Source organism: Oncorhynchus mykiss, chromosome 28, assembly GCF_013265735.2.
Source record: "Oncorhynchus mykiss isolate Arlee chromosome 28, USDA_OmykA_1.1, whole genome shotgun sequence".
Taxonomy (NCBI): domain Eukaryota; kingdom Metazoa; phylum Chordata; class Actinopteri; order Salmoniformes; family Salmonidae; genus Oncorhynchus; species Oncorhynchus mykiss.
Window position 1 is genome coordinate 17,128,832 of NC_048592.1, and position 21,075 is coordinate 17,149,906.

The following is a 21,075-nucleotide window of genomic DNA, read 5'->3' on the forward strand; positions in this document are numbered from 1 at the left end:
AATCAAAAACTGAAAAATTGGGCATGCAAAGTTATTCAGCCCCTTTACTTTCAGTGCAGCAAACTCTCTCCAGAAGTTCAGTGAGGATCTCTGAATGATCCAATGTTGACCTAAATGTCTAATGATGATAAATACAATCCACCTGTGTGTAATCAAGTCTCCATATAAATGCACCTGCACTGTGATAGTCTCAGAGGTCCGTTAAAAGCGGAGAGAGCATCATGAAGAACAAGGAACACACCAGGCAGGTCCGAGATACTGTTGTGAAGAAGTTTAAAGCCGGATTTGGATACAAAAAGATTTCCCAAGCTTTAAACATCCCAAGGAGCACTGTGCAAGCGATAATATTGAAATGGAAGGAGTATCAGACCACTGCAAATCTACCAAGACCTGGCCGTCCCTCTAAACTTTCAGCTCATACAAGGAGAAGACTGATCAGAGATGCAGCCAAGAGGCCCATGATCACTCTGGATGAACTGCAGAGATCTACAGCTGAGGTGGGAGACTCTGTCCATAGGACAACAATCAGTCGTATATTGCACAAATCTGGCCTTTATGGAAGAGTGGCAAGAAGAAAGCCATTTCTTAAAGATATCCATAAAAAGTGTTGTTTAAAGTTTGCCACAAGCCACCTGGGAGACACACCAAACATGTGGAAGAAGGTGCTCTGGTCAGATGAAACCAAAATTGAACTTTTTGGCAACAATGCAAAACGTTATGTTTGGCGTAAAAGCAACACAGCTGAACACACCATCCCCACTCTCAAACATGGTGGTGGCAGCATCATGGTTTGGGCCTGCTTTTCTTCAGCAGGGACAGGGAAGATGGTTAAAATTGATGGGAAGATGGATGGAGCCAAATACAGGACCATTCTGGAAGAAAACCTGATGGAGTCTGCAAAAGACCTGAGACTGGGACGGAGATTTGTCTTCCAACAAGACAATGATCCAAAACATAAAGCAAAATCTACAATGGAATGGTTCAAAAATAAACATATCCAGGTGTTAGAATGGCCAAGTCAAAGTCCAGACCTGAATCCAATCGAGAATCTGTGGAAAGAACTGAAAACTGCTGTTCACAAATGCTCTCCATCCAACCTCACTGAGCTCGAGCTGTTTTGCAAGGAGGAATGGAAAAAAAATTCAGTCTCTCGATGTGCAAAACTGATAGAGACATACCCCAAGCGACTTACAGCTGTAATCGCAGCAAAAGGTGGCGCTACAAAGTATTAACTTAAGGGGGCTGAATCATTTTTCAGTTTTTGATTTGTTAAAAAAGTTAGAAGTATCCAATAAATGTCGTTCCACTTCATGATTGTGTCCCACTTGTTGTTGATTCTTCACAAAAAATACAGTTTTATATCTTTATGTTTGAAGCCTGAAATGTGGCAAAAGGTTGCAAAGTTCAAGGGGGCCGAATACTTTTGCAAGGCACTGTAAGTGTAGCAGCCATTACACTTAAACATTATCGATCTTGCACGCTGTATTGCATGGAAACTATAGTATTTTTCAGTCTAATCAACTGTAGGCTACTAACAACAGCAGCTGCATAGGCGTGTTGGTTGTGCGTAATTATGCTGCAAAACAGAAAGGGTTGGCTTAGATTATTGGCAACATGTAAACTATATTTTTCTCCAATGTTTATTGATAACATAAATACATTTGCAAAATGAGCACTTGTTGTCTCTCGAATACGTAATTACAGTTGCCATATTAGCATTGACATGAAATCAAAAACACCTCAGAACAAACTTTAGCTGACTAGATTACCTAGACGTTTTCTATCCAACTGGAAATGAATCAATAAACACAATAGCTGACAGACTGTGAGTTCCCGTTTTATCAAGCCTACAGTTGCATAGGGCAGGAGGAGTACATCGTGCAAACCTACAGTTGCATAGGGCAGGAGGAGTACATCGTGCAAACCTACAGTTGCATAGGGCAGGAGGAGTACATCGTGCAAACCTACAGTTGCATAGGGCAGGAGGAGTACATCGTGCAAACCTACAGTTGCATAGGGCAGGAGGAGTACACCGTGCAAACCTGCAAAAAGCTAACTCGGCCCTGTGAGTTTTATTGTCCAATCATGTTGCTTTCTCTATGTCTGTGTATAGGAAACCTCCCTAGGCCTCCTTTAAAAATATCATTCATATTAACAAGTACATGGTTGCTGCAGCTCGACAGGGTTTTCATCCATCCCAAAGCCAGGAGTTTTTCCAGGAGTTTTTTAAAACCATGTCACCTGATTAGAAAAACTCTGGTTCCATCATACCCCATATTCAATCTTTTTACAACAAATGAATCATGTCATACCGTATGAGGTCCGGCGTTTTACCTGGTTTACCTCATTTTTTTCCCAGTATTACTTTAGTGCCTTGTTGCAGACAGGATGCATGTTTTAGAGTATTTATTTTCTGTATAGGCTTCCTTTTCACTCTGTCAATTAGGTTATTATTGTGGCATAACCACAATGTTGTTAATCCATCCTCAGTTTTCTCCTATCACAGCATTAAACTCTGTAACTGTTTTAAAGTCACAATTGGCCTCATAGTGTACTCCCTGAGCGTTTTCCTTCCTCTCCGGCAACTGAGTTAGGAAGTACGCCTGTATCTTTGTAGTGACTGGGTGTATTGATACACCATCCAAGGTGTAATTAATAATGTTACATTTTTACTCCTGAACTTATTTGCCATAACAAAGAGGTTGAATACTTATTGACTCAAGACATTTCAACTTTCCATTTTGTATTGATTTGTAAAAGTTTCAAAATACTTTATTCCGCTTTGACATTATGGCTATTGTGTGTAGGCCAGTGACAGAAAAATCGCAATTTAATACATTTTAAATTCAGGCTGTAACACAACAAAATATAGAAAAAGTCAAGGGGTGTAAATACTTTCTGAAGGCACTGTACAGTCGTGGCCAAAAGTTTAGAGAATTACACAAATATTAATTTTCAAAAAAGTATGTTGCCTCAGTTTGTATGATGGCAATTTGCATATACCCCAGAATGTTATGAAGAGTGATCAGAGGAATTCCAACTCATTGCAAAGTCCCACTTTGCCATGCAAATGAACTGAATCCCCCAAAAACATTTCCACTGCATTTTAGCCCTGCCGCAAAAGGACCAGCTGACATCTTGTCAGTGATTCTCTCGTTAACACAGGTGTGAGTGTTGACGAGGACAAGGCTGGAGATCACTCTGTCATGCTGATTGAGTTTGAATAACAGACTGGAAGCTTCATAGGAGGGTGGTGCTTGGAATCATTGTTCATCCTCTGTCAACCATGGTTACCTGCAAGGAAACATGTGCCGTCATCATTGCTTTGCACAAAAAGGGCTTCACAGGCAAGGATATTGCTGCCAGTAAGATTGCACCTAAATCAACCATTTATTGGATCATCAAGAACTTCAAGGAGAGCGGTTCAATTGTTGTGAAGAAGGCTTCAGGGCGCCCAAGAAAGTCCAGCAAGCGCCAGGACCGTCTCCTAAAGTTAATTCAGCTGCGGGATCGGGGCACAACCAGTATAGAGCTTGCTCAGGAATGGCAGCAGGCAGGTGTGAGTGCATCTGCACCCACAGTGAGGCGAAAACTTTTGGAGGATGGCCTGGTGTCAAGAAGGGCAGCAAAGAAGCCACTTCTCTCTAGGAAAAGCATCAGGGACAGACTGATATTCTGCTAAATGTACAGGGACTGCTGAGGACTGGGGTAAAGTCATTTTCTCTGATGAATCCCCTGGTGACGAACAATGCCTTTTCCAGCATGATGGAGCACTTTGCCACTAAGTGGCTCGGGGAACAAAACATCGATATTCACATCGTTATTGTGAAGTTGAAATGTCTAGGAGCAACAACGGCTCAGCCGCGAAGTGGTAGGCCACACAACTCACAGAATGAGACCGCCGAGTGCTGAAGGGCGTAGCATGTAAAAATGTCTGTCCTCGGTTGCAACACTCACTACTGAATTCTAAACTGCCTCTGGAAGCACGTCAGCACAAAACTGTTCATCAGGTGCGTCATAAAATGGGTTTCCATGGCCGAGCAGCCACACACAAGCCTAAGATCACCATGCACAATGCCAAGCGTCAACTGGAGTGGTGTAAAGCTCACCGCCATTGGACTCTGGAGTAGTGAAAATGCGTTCTCACGCTTTACCATCTGGCAGTCCGATGGACCAATCTGGGTTTGGCGGGTGGCAGGAGAACGCTACCTGCCCGAATGCATAGTGCCAACTGTAAAGTTTGGTTGAGAAGGAATAATGGTCTCGGGCTGATTTTTATTATTCCGGCTATACCACTTAGTTCCAGTGAAGGCAAATCTTAACGCTACAGCATACAATGACATTCTAGATGATTCTGTGCTTCAAACTTTGTGGCAACAATTTAGGGAAAGCCCTTTCCTGTTTCAGCATGACAATGCCCCGGTGCACAAAGTGAGGTCCATGCAGAAATTGTTTGTCGAGATCGGTGTGGAAGAACTTGACTGGCATGCACAGAGCCCTGACCTCAACTCCATCCAACACCTTTGGGATGAATTGGAACGCCAACTGCGAGCCAGGCCTAATCTCCCGACATCAGTGCCCGACCTCACTAATGCTCTTGTGGCTGAACGGAAGCAATTCCCCACAGCAATGTTCCCACATCTAGTGGAAAGCCTTCGAGGAAGAGTGGAGGCTGTTATAGCAGCAGAGGGGGGGACCAACTCCATATGAATGCCCACGATTTGGGAATGAGATGTTCGACGAGCAGATGTCCACATAGTGTATGTCTGCATGCCTACTTTCTTTTTCCTAAAATATGTGAAAAACACAAACAAAGCCACAATCATTGTAGCCTCTAAGCACGAAGCGGTTATATATTTCCAGCTTTGGATGGCCTTGTGTTGTACTTAACCTTGGGATGAAACAAAGCTGTTGTGAATAGAACATCCAGCTCGAACACTCTGATAATTTATTTTCAGAAGTGGGCTATAAACCATAATCACAGCCATGGCGTTGTTTGTTCATTAGTGTGAGTATGTTCATTTCTGTGTTCAACACTGTGTTTAGTTTAGTCGTGTTCCCACGGACAGCTGTCACTGCGATATTAGTAGTCTGTGAGTGTCTGTCACTCTGGATGCGAAACGCTAGCTGCAGATATAAACTTTTATTTCTCAGGTCAGGAGCGTACGTGGCGGCCATCTGGGCGGCCGTCTGCCGTAGCTAAGTGAACCTCGGGCATATACAGCTCAATAATTAATATCAGCTCTCCCGGCTGATTTTGGGACATGTTGATGTTGCCGAGCACCCCGTGCACTGCAGTAGAACTCCCGTCAGAGGCGATAGAGCTGCAGAAACCCCAAAGTGCTCTCAGATAGACACCTCCCCTTTAGCGGCTGCTTTTCACTCCCCCTCCCTGCGGCCCTCAGCCCAGGCGGCGCATGCATTAATACAAAAGTTATTTTGCCCCTTTAAGAAATTCAAATGAAGCCCAGCCCCACATGGTCACTTTTCGGGAGCGTCCAGACCTCAGAGAGTAGACAGAGGTAACATGCGTCCTTATAGCACAGACTTCTGGGATAACAAATGGCATGTTTGAAGTGCTCTTCGGTGAACACAGAGAGAGAGAGAATTACACGCACACCAAGAGAGAGACATACACACAGACGCACGTCTCCCTAGTATACTGTACCAACGTGGACTATCTATGGCTTAATTAAAGCCCAAATGCATAATATACATTTATATTTTGTAAGTGTGCGTGTGTGTGTTTATATCATAGCGACTGTAGTCTGAGTCTGCATAAATAAATAGTGCCTCTGCATGAATATTTATATTGTCAATATCATTAGCGATGTAGTGTAATGGAGGCCATGTTTTGCACTTGAAGCCATGCCAATTTCTTCTGTGGTTGTTTATTTTCTGGCTTGTTGTCCCAACAAGTAGTTCTAAATAAAGATCCTCATTATTCTCGTAACATTATGCGCTCATTCACTGTACCATAGTAGGACGGCCGGGTATGACCACTGTTAAAACCCCAATTATGTGTCAGAATACAAAGTTGTCTTAATTACTGACCTCATAATCATGTCTTTTTATTGTCAGTACAACACATTCATCCGTATTTAGCATCTGTTGTCGTTGCCCTTAACCAATATATGTCGGCTGTATAGCAATGACTTTCTCCTCTTTGTTTCTATGTTTCTTATTTAGCCTCTGTCATTGTGGATTATTTTGCATTCACCCTTATATTCTGATAGCTCTGTTTATTCCATTAGCAAAATGTCTGATATTTTACTCAAAGAAGATACTCACTTCCTTTCTCCCCTTTCTCTCTCTCTCTCCTCTCTTCTCTCTCTCTCTCTCTGTAGTATTTGTCCAGGCCAGTAAGCTCCAGCAGCACATCTTCTCAGCCCATGGCCAGGAGGATAAGATATACGATTGCTCCCAGTGCCCACAGAAGTTCTTCTTCCAGACAGAGCTACAGGTGAGCCCAAACACAGGCCACGTAACGGTCACCACCACCATCAAGCGCACACATAAACCTATACACACACACTCGTGTGCGTGTACGCATGAGCACGCAAACGCCCACGCAGGCACACACACATTTCATTTCGCCTCCTCTCTGTCCCGGTTGGGATGGGAGACTCAGACAGAATTACTCCAATTGGTTTCCAAACTAATTTGTGATCAACCGATACACAATGATTTGATTTGCTTATTAGACCTAAAATATCTGGAATTAGAAGGATTAGGGGAATGTGCTTTTTGGGGAGTAATTACTATACTGTATAGAGGCCGAAACACAGTTGAGTCAATAATATGCCTCCATTTACCAGCCCTGTAATCACAGAGGAGACACTCATGGCTAAATATGATCTGTTTCCGTAGGGATACCATATCTGCCCTTCAACAAAGTTAGAATTTGGACTCTTATGAACTCTCCACGTTGTAGGGATAATCCGTTTTCGAGCAATCTCTTCCCACTGTCCTCAGAGTACTTGAACAAAAACTAAAAGGCCTTATTTTATTTCAGTCTTCATCTGTTGTTTTCAACCAGCTCAATCGTCTTTTGGGGAATTGTGCCCTGGCAGGACATGCCATGTCTTTCCTCGTTTCTTGTACAAATCCCTTGTATCTGAAACATTGTGTGTTGGCGCCTCGTGAGCACTGAGTCCTTAAAATATACGAATATAGCCATCTGAGTAGAGCAAATTTTAAAAAGCACCATGTGAAACCCACTAGTACCGAACACCAGTCGACTGACCACGAGCCCCAACCACCACAGACACGGTCGGATTAGTGGTGCTAGCTAAGTATTAGCATCTAGCCAGCTGACGTAAGGGTGCATCCTGGGCTTTAGCTTAGCATTGACCAGAGAGGAGATGTTCATATTGAGATTCAGCCAGTCAACACAGAGCCATGTGGTGCCAGGAGGAAGGTGAATGTGATCATTATGTACCAGGTAGTTGAGTCTACAGAACAGACAGCCATGAATTAAACAAGGGATTGAGGCATCACCTTCCAACATACAGGTTGGTCATGGAAGACCAGGTGATTAGTAACTTACAAGTCTTGTGTGTTCTAACAAACTCCTAGCTAGCATCGAGTCCTCTCTCTTAACACAACATGGCAAACACAGCGTCTTAGTTATCCAATTTCATCTGTCATTGGAACTAATGTTTTGAGTGTTTTTGCTATTGCCAGGGTTGTTACAAGTACCTGTAAACAATCTCAAATAACCTGGGGATGTTTTTCCAACTTTTTACTCTGACATTTTTTGGGCATGAAGTGATCCTCCAGCTCCCGGAGGTGTTGTTTCGTGCTTATATTGTTTAACACCCTTTGTGAAGAGACGGTGAGCGAACATGAAAGACATAAGGCACTTTGTTGTGGAGCAGGGGGTTGTGAAAAGGAGAGCATGGATTGTGCTTAGGGATAAGACGATCATCATATTCTAACTGCACCGTGGCATGCTCTAGAAGCAACCCCCAATGGGTGCATACACACACACCGAAAGACACATGTGCACACATACACACACACACACAAAACAGAGACGCGCACACACCTACACCTACACACAAAGACGCACACACACACACACACCTACACGCAAAGCATTTCCCACTTAAACACGCATTCATTACGACATTTACATAAATCCACATCATTACAGACACACAAGTTGATTAACACCAAAACCTCTAACTCCCCCTGGGGTTCCTTTTTTAGAAGAAGAAGAAGAAATTAAGAAATGTGTTTTCAAAGGAAGGACATCTTTCTTTGTAGACCTAGAATTTGTGTTGTACAACGCGGACAGTATTTTCCGATTTAAGATACATCTTCTGAGTGTTCTAGAATATAGATGTCTCTTTTCTACTGCATCCGCACTGCCACATACGAGATATAGTCAAGGTTTATGTACTGTGTACAAGTGGTTGTTTGTTGCGGGTTGTTGTTTTTGTGCCGACTATATCACTACTCAGAATGTCTCCCTGACATGGTGAAGTAATTTGTCAATCTCTCTCTAGTGGAGCTATCATCCAGCGGTGAGGAGATAGATGCTGCTCCTCTCTCTGCCTGGAGTTTTGAGTTACTCTCTCCTCCTCCACCCTGACACTCTGGCCCACTCTCTGGCTACCTCGGCTCCTCATCTCTCACAGTAGTCTGAAGAGGTCAGGGGGTTAGTGCAGGCAGAGAGAGAGAGGAGAGGGAGAGCTGCCTGCCACGGTAGGCAAGTACAGGGAAGCAGCAATGATATTTTATTAATTTGCCGCTGAGATTCCCTGAAACAGACCAAAGGCTGTGACAGGTATTCAGCGCTACCCCCCTCTCCCGCACCGCCTCCCCCCTCTCCCCCGCCATCCACCCTTCCTCCCCCATCGCCTCCCCCTGTGAACTCTACCCTGCGAGGGGCGAGCCAATTTTTGCCGGCCTGTCGAGATGGATGATGGGAGAGCATCCGTCTAATCAGCCCTCCCAGGAACCCCCGCCCGGCTGCCTCCCTCAGACCGGACAGATTGACTGACTCCTGGGCCTCGGTGCCCCAGAAACCACAGTCCAGAAGAAACTCTGCTCTCTCTCCCTTTCTCGCTGTCTTTCTCTCTCTCTCTTTCCCTCTTTCTCTCTCTTTCTCTCTTTCTCTCTCTTTCTCTAGCCAAGCATTGAGACACATAGACCACCCCTTTGAGATATTTCATGAGGTGCTGATGGGGAGGGCCAATGGTTCAGTGTTGGTGCTAACAGGGCTAGCTGTGGTGTGGTTTATCCGCTTTCTTCCTCTCGCTCTCTCTCATTTTCTCTCTCTCTCTCTGACCACTCAACCTCCCACTACCCCCTACTGACCACCCCTACAGTCCTCTTCTAGCCTCTCCTCTCCTCCAATCTACTCTACTCTAACACCCTCCCATGCTCAGGTTGTCTCTACCCATTACCTTGGTCGGACAAGCCAGGGGTTTGTGGGTACTTAGGAGTAGCCATGCTGAAATACAACGGCAAACTTAAAAATACACTTTTTCCTCCTGTTTCCTTGGCATTAGCTTCAGTGGATGTGTCTTTCTCTGCCTTGTTACATAAGGAACTGAGCCATGGACAATGCTCTGCTTGCTACTCTACTGGATTAATGAGGCAGATCTATTAACTGATGGTGGCAGCAGTGAATTAGTCACAGCTTAAATTGGACATTTCTATGAGTGGAAGTTCATTTGTTGAAAGAAGCACATAAGTCCAGCAGCTCATCATTGGCCTGCTTGTGTTGCGATAGCACCGCAAGTGCACATGCGTGGGATATCTCCTCCCTCTCTATGGCGATGAACCCTAGTGCTCCTAAGCCTCCAAAGACAAGACAATGATATTCAAGTTACACAACAGTGAAGATTGCATTTTCTTTCTGGGATGAGATTTCCCCTCCGTTCCACTTAGCCGGGGCTCTTCTTTATCCTTCCCTTTCATTATCATTCCTTGGAAGTGAGCGGCGTGAGATTGTAAGTCCTGCTCCAGTTGATAGAGGAGGACAGTGAGTGGGTATACAAGGACTTCTCTCCCTTTCCTTAGATACCCGCAGGACACGCACCTTAATTGGAGGGTCTTTTAAAAGATTCCTTCAAAGACGACTCCGCTCGGTCCAAAGCTCCAGCTCTTTAATGAGTGCTAGAAGTGACAAGAGCATGTCTGTATCATGTTGTACTTCCTCTCCTCACAAATGAGACTCTCCTTCTTTCTCAGTGTGTGACGGCCGTTATTGCCAAACGGTGGCCAATTTTTGTGTTTTAATTAAGGAAATTCATCATTTTTGTTAAAATACCTTCTTTTTTTTTATGAAAAAATATGATATCTTGAAAATAAAGCAGAATAATCACCATGGGTTCACTGTATTGCTAATGATAGTATTGCATTAGCATGTGTAATAGCATATCATGTGTAATAGCATAGCATGTGTAATAGCATAGCCCACTCTGTAAACAATATTAGAGTGATTTCTCAACGTCTGCGAGAGCAAAAAAAACGGACAGTCATCACACTAAATATTATTTAATATTTATTTAATATTTATTATTATTTATTTAAGAGTGTCAGTGTTTTTTGGTGGGCTCTCGCAGACTTTGAGAAACCGAAACGAGGCAAAGCATCATTCAGACATGGCGAATTGGGACTACAATTCCCATGAAGATTGATTTTAGAATTTACAATTTGGAATATGTCCCCACCTTTAGTGCACCATATCCCTAACACGTGCCACTCTGAGGCAGATCTACATTTGTTTAGCCCTCAGTGGCTTGCCAACACCTAGCTTTCTGAGAATACACTATCTTCATCTGCCAAGTGTGACAGCTTCACATGCGTTTGAACTTTTCTTTGTACCTTTTTAAATGACATGCCGTTCTTCTCTTCTCTCACAGTGCTGTCACCATTTCAAAAAAAAGTTGAAATAAATAAAAGGGCACAACTGTGTGTTTGTGAAGCGCCATCATTAATATTTAAGCTTATTTATAATGATGTACAAACACGCTGTACAAACAGTCGTCAGCGCTGTAAAAGGGGAAGTAAACATTGTGAGATGAATGGCGACGACGTAACTCAGTCTCGGCATTCTACTTTACTACTGTAGGTGGATCAGAATTAGACAGCATGGCAAACCTAATGATCCTAAGAGGATTTTCTCTCTGCAGTGTGTGTGTGTGTGTGTGTGTGTGTGTGTGTGTGTGTGTGTGTGTGTGTGTGTGTGTGTGTGTGTGAGAGACATTTGTGTGAGTGTGTATGTACAGTATGTGTCTTTGTTTCTTCCTCTCCCATGGTGGGTCTGATGTGTGCATGCAAACACAGTGTCTGGAGGGAGACATGACAAAAACTCCCAGAAGCCTTTGAGGCATTATTTTCTCTTCTTCTTCCTCCTCCGCTTGCTGTTCTACTGGGAGAAGTTAAATCCAAACAAAGAGAGGCAAGGATGCTCTGTGTTGAAATCCATCACCCAGAGTTGATCTGTTCCCTAACCGTTTCTGTTGTACTTTTCATTTGACTTTCTGCAACTTTGATAAAGCATGTCATTAACACTGGATGAGAAATACATTACAGGTTTAATTTACCTGGTCAAATAGATTCACTTTGCAAGTGTCTGATTCTAAACGTGTTTCTACAAATTGCTGTTGAGGCTAGCTGGTCCTCACAGAATCCAATCGCACATTTCCTCATGGATTTATTTTCAAACACTGTATGTACAGTAATTATTAGACACTTCTGTTTCGTAAAGACATGATACATGACACCAATTGTGTGGCTGTTAAAAGCTAATATCCTAACTGTCTCACTCCAAACAAGTGGCTAAACTTGAGACTGCATTTGTTCCTTGTTGGCATCACAGTTTCAACTCTCACCTTGTGAAGTGCTCAATCTAACGGTAGCCTCAAATTCGCTCCTAGAATTCACTCTGTCACTGAAGTAGCTATAGCAGCAAGGGAGACAGAGGAGTAATGAGTGAGATTTGTATGAGTGAGATTTCTGTGCTGTAGCGTCATCACCTACACCAGTCAAACTCCTGTCCCTAAGTGAAGTGGTTAAATGTGAGAGTAATTGTGTTTAGTTTCTGGGACTGACATGTGGAGCTCCATGGAACCCATCTCCCTCCCAGTGACAGGCTTGGATCCCATCCCCTCTACCCCCCTGCCTCAGTCTAATTAGTCTGTGTAGCCCAGGGCTCATGTCCTACCAAGACCCATCCCCCCATCTACTTCCCAAGATGGCTCCCCTAAGAAAGATCCTTAATTGGGTTCTTAAGTCATAGTCTTCATTTTTAGTGGGGAAAGGCATCTGTGTTTTGTAGCTATCACCTCAGAAATCAGTTTGGATTATTCTCTCTCCCTTTCTCTCGCTCACTTGCTTTTTCTTTATCTCCCTCACACACTCACATACATTCTATTTTTCTCCAGCTCCCTCCCTCTCTCCCTGTTTATCTCTCATCTACCTTCCTCTCACTTTCTTTCTCTCATCTCCCTTCCTCTCACTTTCTTTCTCTCGTCTCCCTCTTCATCTCCAACTCTTTCTCTCCACCTCCCTTCTTTCCCTCAACTCTCCATCTCTCTTTCTCTATCCCTCTCTTCTCTTCCTCTCCATCTCCTCACTTTCTAACGCCCCATTCCCCCCTCTCTCTCTCTCTCTCTCTCTCTCTCTCTCTCTCTCTCTCTCTCTCTCTCTCTCTCTCTCTCTCTCTCTCTCTCTCTCTCTCTCTCTCTCTCTCTCTCTCTCTCTCTCTCTCTCTCTCCTTTCCTCTAGTCTCTTCACATAATGAGGCTCCATAATAACCCAGCGGTTGTGCAGTTGTTTTGCTATCTCAGTCAAACAGCAGGATCACCCCATAGTGGGTTTCTAGCACCATTCACTTGTCTACTTAGACAGGGTAATGAGTATCATTTGGAGGAACAAAGCACACTAGCCCTCCAATCGGGTGGTCTGTCTTTTCTCACTACACCTCAGAAGAGAAGGATTTCACCGTTGTTTTAGGTCTTTTGTACATCCAGCCAGACAATTCCAGCTATTACTCATTTATTACATAGCTATTATACACATAACCACATGCCAGGCTAATAAGACACACACACACACACGGACACGGACACACAGACAAACACACACCAAAGACTCCCCACCCTAGCCCCAGAGCTGTACTGAATGTCCACGAGTCCCCAGGCACCACACTTCAAACAAGACGGTCGGTTACCAAGGAGACCGTGGTGGTTGTGGCCAAACAGCGGACGAGGTCGGCTCTCCCTACGGCCTGATAAGTGTTGACTGTGGAGAATGCCAGCTGCTAGTTTTATTTATTTATTTGTTTGTATTCTTCATTGGCTAAACTGGCTAGCAGTAAACCTGGCCTGAGGCCAAACAGGAAGGGATTACACCCCTAGTGGACATGCCAACAGTGGGGAATAAGGCTCACTCCAAGCAAAGGGGGACTGAGTCAATACTGGCTTGTGTTCGTCAACACACAATCACTACTCAGACGGGACCCAGGGAACGTAGTACTGGGACCGCATGGGCCTGCTCTGTCTGGTCGTAAGGGTGAACTTCACAGACACAGGTCATATATGATCAGTTTTGTTACAATATGTGGAAAACACAATAACACACCCTAGAACACAATGGCTATTTAGTGCTTTGTGGAATGGAATATAATTTGCCCAGTGCTTTGTGTTCGTAGTTCAGATACAGCATGACCCATATATGTGTCTCTTAAAGCAGCCCAGTGTTCATGTTTAAAGGTCAAATGGTTAATGGTCAAAGAGAAATACAAATAGCTTCTTAACAAAGAGCAAGAAATAATAAGACTGTCTGTCAGTGGTCTGAGTGGGGAGTGGAGGTTTGCAACTCTGTTTCTTATTGGTCTATTAACTCATGTATCTCCTGGTGGTGTCACCAGGCAGGCCAAAACTCCATCAAACCAAAACAGGCAGAAATTTCAGGCGGTATTTTCAAGCATTTTTATCATAATTTTCACAATTTCACAGTGATATTCCAACTTCATATTGTGGAAATATATATAAAACATAGGAAATCATGTTTTTGACTGCACTGGGCCTTTAACCTGTTATCTGTTCTGAGGCCTGTGAGGTCTTTGTCTCAGTATAGCTCAGCGGCAGCCTGCTCTGCTCTTATGCCTTAATTAAACTCCTGACTGATGACTAGCAGTGTGCTGCGGCTGGATCTCTGTGGTTTGGCGCTCCGCTTCCTCCCCGTGCTCCAGATGCAGCTATGTTAGCAGACTTATGACAGCTACAAGCAGAGAGGTAGTTTCAGCTCACACTGACTAGACATGGGGGGCTAGCCTCGGGCTGTTACGGTGAGCGTATTACCGCTACACCGGTAATAGTCAACACACAATCACTACTCAGACGGGATCCGGTCATGAGTCTTGACGGCAGTCAAATACCACGTGATCGTTTAGTCACGGTAATTAGGCTTCTCCAAGCTCTGATGCTGCTGATGGTCATTAGTAGCCTACCAAACTTGTTAACTGCCTGGTACTCAACACTCTATTGTCCCTCTAATCACTCTGACATCAATGTAAATGTAATCGAAAATCTAATCAAACACTTCATGAAAGCCCATGAGCTCATGTTTCGCAACATTTCTATAGGCTATGCAGTATCTTCAATATGCATCTGGGATTTGGAAAGGACACTCGCAGTTGCATCCCCGATGTGTCACTTGTAGCCTGTGAGAAAGACCCGATCACATGACGGGCATTGGCTAATAAGAATTTAGCTATCTGAGAGAGCCATGTGAGTGAGAGGTGCTTCGGAGCATGCAGCCAAGAGAAGGGAATTATAATTATTATATTCAGCCCAAGAGCACAACGGCCACTGGCCGCAAAAGGCACAGATTATTGTGTTTGTCAAATTGTGAATGAGAGACTGATGAAGTGTGTGCAACCTGCACAAAAATAACAAAGCAGAGCACATGCCTTTCATGCAACTTTTTTCAAATCATCAGTACAGTCGCATCTTGCAGCCTTAGAATGTATTAAAAATCAAAACATATAACACAACTTTTGTATCACAACTAAAGTTGCATTAATAACTCTAAATAAAGCATATACAGTGCCTTGCGAAAGTATTCGGCCCCCTTGAACTTTGCGACCTTTTGCCACATTTCAGGCTTCAAACATAAAGATATAAAACTGTATTTTTTTGTGAAGAATCAACAACAAGTGGGACACAATCATGAAGTGGAACGACATTTATTGGATATTTCAAACTTTTTTAACAAATCAAAAACTGAAAAATTGGGCGTGCAAGCGACTTACAGCTGTAATCGCAGCAAAGGTGGCGCTACAAAGTATTAACTTAAGGGGGCTGAATAATTTTGCACGCCCAATTTTTCAGTTTTTGATTTGTTAAAAAAGTTTGAAATATCCAATAAATGTCATTCCACTTCATGATTGTTTCCCACTTGTTGTTGATTCTTCACAAAAAAATACAGTTTTATATCTTTATGTTTGAAGCCTGAAATGTGGCAAAAGGTCGCAAAGTTCAAGGGGGCCGAATACTTTTGCAAGGCACTGTAGGAGGACCTGTTTCTTTGATAACTGCTCAACACAATAGCCGCATGTGTGCACTCCCTCAAATCGTTTGGAGAAAATATCCTTTATATTTTATTCAGCTATGTTCAATTGTATTCTTCATACCATAAAATAATGCCACGGAATTCTAAGCACATATTGTTTTCCAAATGCACTAGTGTAGCCCACAGCCATATGGCATAGCCAGATCAGGGCCTAACATGAGGACAACTCGGAGTACTACATTTTCTTAAATTATGGATTTATTGTGATGGTGTAGGCTATATTATATAGATTTATTAGACTTTTTAAAATGTAGATGTTCCAAAGGTCTGCATCATTGGATTGTAGGCTATGCGTGGAAGCCAGGCCATACCAATTGTGTTTATGTTAATGAACAGTCAATTACCGTGAGACCTGCAGTTATTTGCTTGACAATCACCGGCTGACAAAATGTATTGACTGCCACAGCCCTAGGCTAGCTGCTACTGCTTAGACATGGGGAGGGCTAGCCACTACTGACTAGACATTAGGAGGCTAGCTGCTACTGCTTATACATTCTAGAGGGCTAGCCGCTACTGCCTAGACATGGGAGGGCTAGCCGCTACTGACTAGACATGGGAGGGCTACCGCTACTGACAAGACATGGGAGGGCTAGCCTCTACTGACTAGACATGGGGAGGCTAGCTGCTACTTCTTATACATTCTGGAGGGCTAGCCGCTACTGCTTAGACATGGGGGGCTAGCTGCTACTGCTTAGACATGGGAAGGACTAGCCACTACTGACTAGACATGGGGAGGGCTAGCCACTACTGACTAGACATGGGGAGGGCTAGCCACTACTGACTAGATATGAGGAGGGCTTGCCACTACTGACTAAACATGGGGAGGGCTAGCTGCTATTGCTTAGACATGGGGAGGGCTAGCCACTACTGACTAGACATGGGGAGGCTAGCTGCTACTGACTAGACATGGGGAGGCTAGCTGCTACTGACTAGATATGGGGAGGGCTAGCTGCTCCTGCTTAGACATGGGGAGGGCTAGCCACTACTGACTAAACATGGGGAGGCTAGCTGCTACTGACTAGACATGGGGAGGGCTTGCTGCTACTGACTAGACATGGGGAGGGCTTGCTGCTGACAATAGCAAAATGATGGATGTCTTGGATGGAACACTGGTCACTTCAATAATGTTTACATACTGTTTTACCTATTTCATATGTATATACTGTATTCTTGTCAAGGTCATCCTATTCAACTATTGCTATTCTATCCATGTATTCTTCAGATATACTATATATTCTATCCATATACTGTCCATAATGTCTATACATCCTATCATATATATAACATTTGATTTGATTTTGGATTTGATTTGGATACATGTAGCAGAAGAAATGGGAGTTAGAACTAGAATCTGTAGAATCCCTTGCTCATATGAATGTATGATTTAGAAGCAAGGTTAAGTTCATGTTCATACATTACATGGCCCAAAGTTAATTGTTTGGAAAGCCTGGGTTTTGGCTAGCGGTCGATCGATTATGATTTTTCAACGCCGATAATGATTATTGGAGGACCAGAAAAAGCAGATACCGATTAAATAAATGTAAAAAATATATACATTTGCAATAATGACAATTACAACAATACTGAATGAACTTATTTGAACTTAATAAAATACATCAATAAAAATCAATTTAGCCTCAAATAAATAATGAAACATGTTCAATTTGGTTTAAATAAATCAAAAACAAAGTGTTGGAGAAGTAAAAGTGCAATATGTGCCATGTAAAAAAGCTAACGTTTGAGTTCCTTGCTCAGAACATGAGAACATATGAAAGTTGGTGGTTCCTTTTAACATGAGACTTCAATTCCAAGGTAAGAGGTTTTAGGTTGTAGTTAATATAGTATTTATAGGACTCTTTCTCTCTATACCATTTGTATTTCATATACCTTTGACTATTGGATGTTCTTATAGGCACTATAGTATTGCCAGTGTAACAGTATAGCTTCCGTCCCTCTCCTCGCCCCTACCTGGGCTCGAACCAGGAACACATCGACAACAGCCACACTCGAAGCAGTGTTACCCATCGCTCCACAAATGCTGCGGCCCTTGCAGAGCAAGGAGAATAACTACTCCAAGTCTCAGAGCGAGTGACGTTTGAAACGCTATTAGCGCACATCAAGCTAACTAGCTAGCAATTTCACATCGGTTACACCAGCCATTAGGCTGATAGGCTTGAAGTCATAAACAGCGCTGTGCTTGCGAAGAGCTGCTGGCAAAACGCACAAAAGTGCTGTTTGAATGAATGCTTACGAACCTGCTGCTGACTACCATCGCTCAGTCAGACTGCTCTATCAAATCATAGACTTAATTATAACATAATAACACACAGAAATACGATCCTTTGGTCATTAATATGGTCGAATCCAGAAATTATCATTTCGAAAACAAAACGTTTATTATTTCAGTGAAATACGGAACCGTTCTGTATTTTATCTAACTGGTGGCATCCCTAAGTCTAAATATTCTTGTTACATTGGACAACCTTCAATGTTATGTCATAATTACGTGACATGTGGTTAAGGGCGCTGTACTGCAGCACCAGCTGTGCCACCAGAGACTCTGGGTTCGTGCCCAGGCTCTGTCGTAACTGGCCGCAACCGGGAGGTCCGTGGGGCGACGCACAATTGGCCTAGCGTCGCCCGGGTTAGGGAGGGTTTGGCCGGTAGGGACATCCTTGTCTCATCGCGCACCAGCGACTCCTTTGGCGGGCCGGGCGCAGTGCACGCTAACCAAGGTTGCCAGGTGCATGGTGTTTCCTCCGACACATTGGTGCGACTGGCTTCCGGGTTGGATGCGCGCTGTGTTAAGAAGCAGTGCAGCTTGGATGGGTTGTGTATCGGAGGACGCATGACTTTCAACCTTCGTCTCTCCCGAGCCCGTACGGGAGTTGTAGCGATGAGACAAGATAGTAGCTACTAACAATTGGATACCATGAAATTGGGGAGGAAAATGGGGTCAAATTAATTTTAAAAAACAAAAATTATAATTACGTAACATTCTGGCAAATTAGTTCGCAATGAGCCAGGCTGCCCAAACTTGCATATACCCTGACTCTGCGTGCAATGAACGCAAGAGAAATGACACAATTTTACCTGGTTAATATTGCCTGCTAACCTGGATTTATTTTAGCTAAATATGCAGGTATACTTTTGTGTATTGATTTTAAGAAAGGCATTGGTGTTTATGGTTAGGTACAGTCGTCCAACGATTGTGCTTTTTTCGCAAATGCGCTTTTGTAAAATCATCCCCCAGCGTTGCATCGATGATATGCAACGCAGGACACACTAGATAAACTAGTACTATCATCAACCATGTGTAGTTAACTAGTGATTATGATAGATTTTTTTTTTATAAGATAAGTTTAATGCTAGCTAGCAACTTACCTTGGCTTCTACTGCATTTGCGTAACAGGCAGGCTCCTCGTGGAGTGCAATGAGAGGCAGGTGGTTAGAGCATTGAACTTGTTAACTGTAAGGTTGCAAGATTGGAATGAATGAGATGAGATGAAAACTTGAAATCGGGAGGACCACACTACATGTCATCTCGGGACTCCAATTTTATTTTGATATGATGGTTATTATATCACTATTTGCTCATAAAAGCATTTCCACCGACATTTTTCGCATAATGTCTACCGTATTTTGTGATGTCTACATTTGGAAAGTTTACAGACAAATGTTCTGTTTCCATCAGGCCTGTTGTGACATTTCTATCCAACATACTTTACTCGCATCAAAAGGTTGGATGGAAACCTAATTAGTGTTGTGAATTGGTGCTCATAAAACATGAGAACAAATGTTTAACATTTGAAGTATGGCTCTTTGAGGCCTAATGGAGCTGATGTTTTTCACCTGGCCTGGCCTAAGTGCTCTGAGTTGCCTGGCCTCACACTTGTATAATATAATTTCTCCTCGACTTTCCCCGAGATTCAGGGGTCCCCCAAGACCCAAGCTTAGAGACTCATTATTGTTCACTCTATCAGCTTTCTGAACACTCTATAAACGCAGAACTCTGGTTACAACCAATAAGAATGACAGTGTCAGATGATTTCTTAGTCCTGATAGAGTTTTGCCTATATGTATGTATTATCAACTAATTACTAGCCAAAAGTTTTGATAGATTTCATAACTATTTCATCACTCTTGACTGTCTGTTTTGGGTAGTTTGTAGATTAGATGTGTAGGAGTAAATGAGAGGTTCAAAATGGCCGCTGATCCGTTTGGCCTTTTCCTCCTCAGAGCTGATGTAACAGGCACACACACCTCTGTTGCCTTGCCGTACTGGACCGGTGCTATCGATGGTTACCAGAGGAATGGGAAACGACATAAAGAATGATTAGTTAATAAATCAACTCCCCAGCCTGCATGCACTTTCCCTCTCTCCCTCTCGCACTCTTTCTCTCACTCTCACTCCCTCTTCTTCTCTCTGTTAAATTCCTAAGACATGTTGCACCTGTTTGCATGGGTACACAGGTCCCCTGCCGGGCATTCTCCCCCCTCTCCTTCCTCTGCCCCCAAGGGCGTTGCAGGGATATGATGTAATCAGATGAAAGAAGGCGGATGGAGGGTTAACAGTGGCAGAGAGCCAGTCGATCAAGGAGAGAGAGGAAGAAGAAGAGGCTTCTCAGACACAGTATTCACTAGGGAGAGAGGCGGGTGCACATTATTGATCAGAGTAAAATTTAATTTAATGGAGAATTGACTACTAAGGGTTTTACCTTAGCTCTGCTGGTAAATGGGGCCTGCAATACAGCCTTATTGTGGAGCCCAGTGAGTGGTTGGGAAGAAGGACGATGGGGGGTAAGGGAGAGGGGAGAATGGGGGTAAGAAAATTGGGTGATTGGGGGGAGATTGGGGGTTGGGGGGAAAGGAGATGGGGTTAGCAAGGAGATGTGGGGTAATGAGTTTCGGGGATTGGGTCAGTCAATCTGTTATGAATTGTGCATTATGCAGAAATAGCTCTGCAATTTCAGTTTGTGACAAAACAAGTACATTAGAGTGTCTAGTTTGAGAAATGGACGCCTCACAAGTCCTCAACTGGCAGCTAGAAGGCCAGCATCCCGGAGTCACCTCTTCACGGTTGACGTTGAGACTGGTGTTTTGCGGGTACTATTTAATGAAGCTGCCAGTCTGTTTCTCAAACTAGACATTCAAATGTATTTGTCCTCTTGCTCAGTTGTGCACCGGGGCCTCCCAATCTTTCTATTCTGGTTAGAGCCAGTTTGAGCTGTTCTGTGAAGGGAGTAGTACACAGCGTTGTACAGATCTTCAGTTTCTTGGCAATTTCTCGCATGGAATAGCCTTCATTTCTTAGAACAAGAATAGACTGACGACGGCCTCCCGGGTGGCGCAGTGGTTAAGGGCGCTGTACTGCAGCGCCAGCTGTGCCATCAGAGTCCCTGGGTTCGCGCCCAGGCTCTGTTGTAACCGGCCGTGACCGGGAGGTCCGTGGGGCGACGCACAATTGGCCTAGCTTCG

General features: G+C 43.7%; 1 protein-coding gene across 5 annotated transcripts in view; it reads left to right on the forward strand.

Moving 5' to 3' along the window:
• Positions 1 to 21,075, forward strand: part of LOC110508645 (zinc finger protein 521) — a 144,418-nt gene that overhangs the window by 118,307 nt on the left and 5,036 nt on the right. For all 5 annotated transcript variants that reach the window (XM_021589322.2, XM_036967105.1, XM_036967103.1 and 2 more), the window contains one exon: positions 6,348 to 6,463. In XM_021589322.2, coding sequence (XP_021444997.1) covers positions 6,348 to 6,463 — 116 coding nt within the window. The remainder of the gene's footprint in view (positions 1 to 6,347; positions 6,464 to 21,075) is intronic.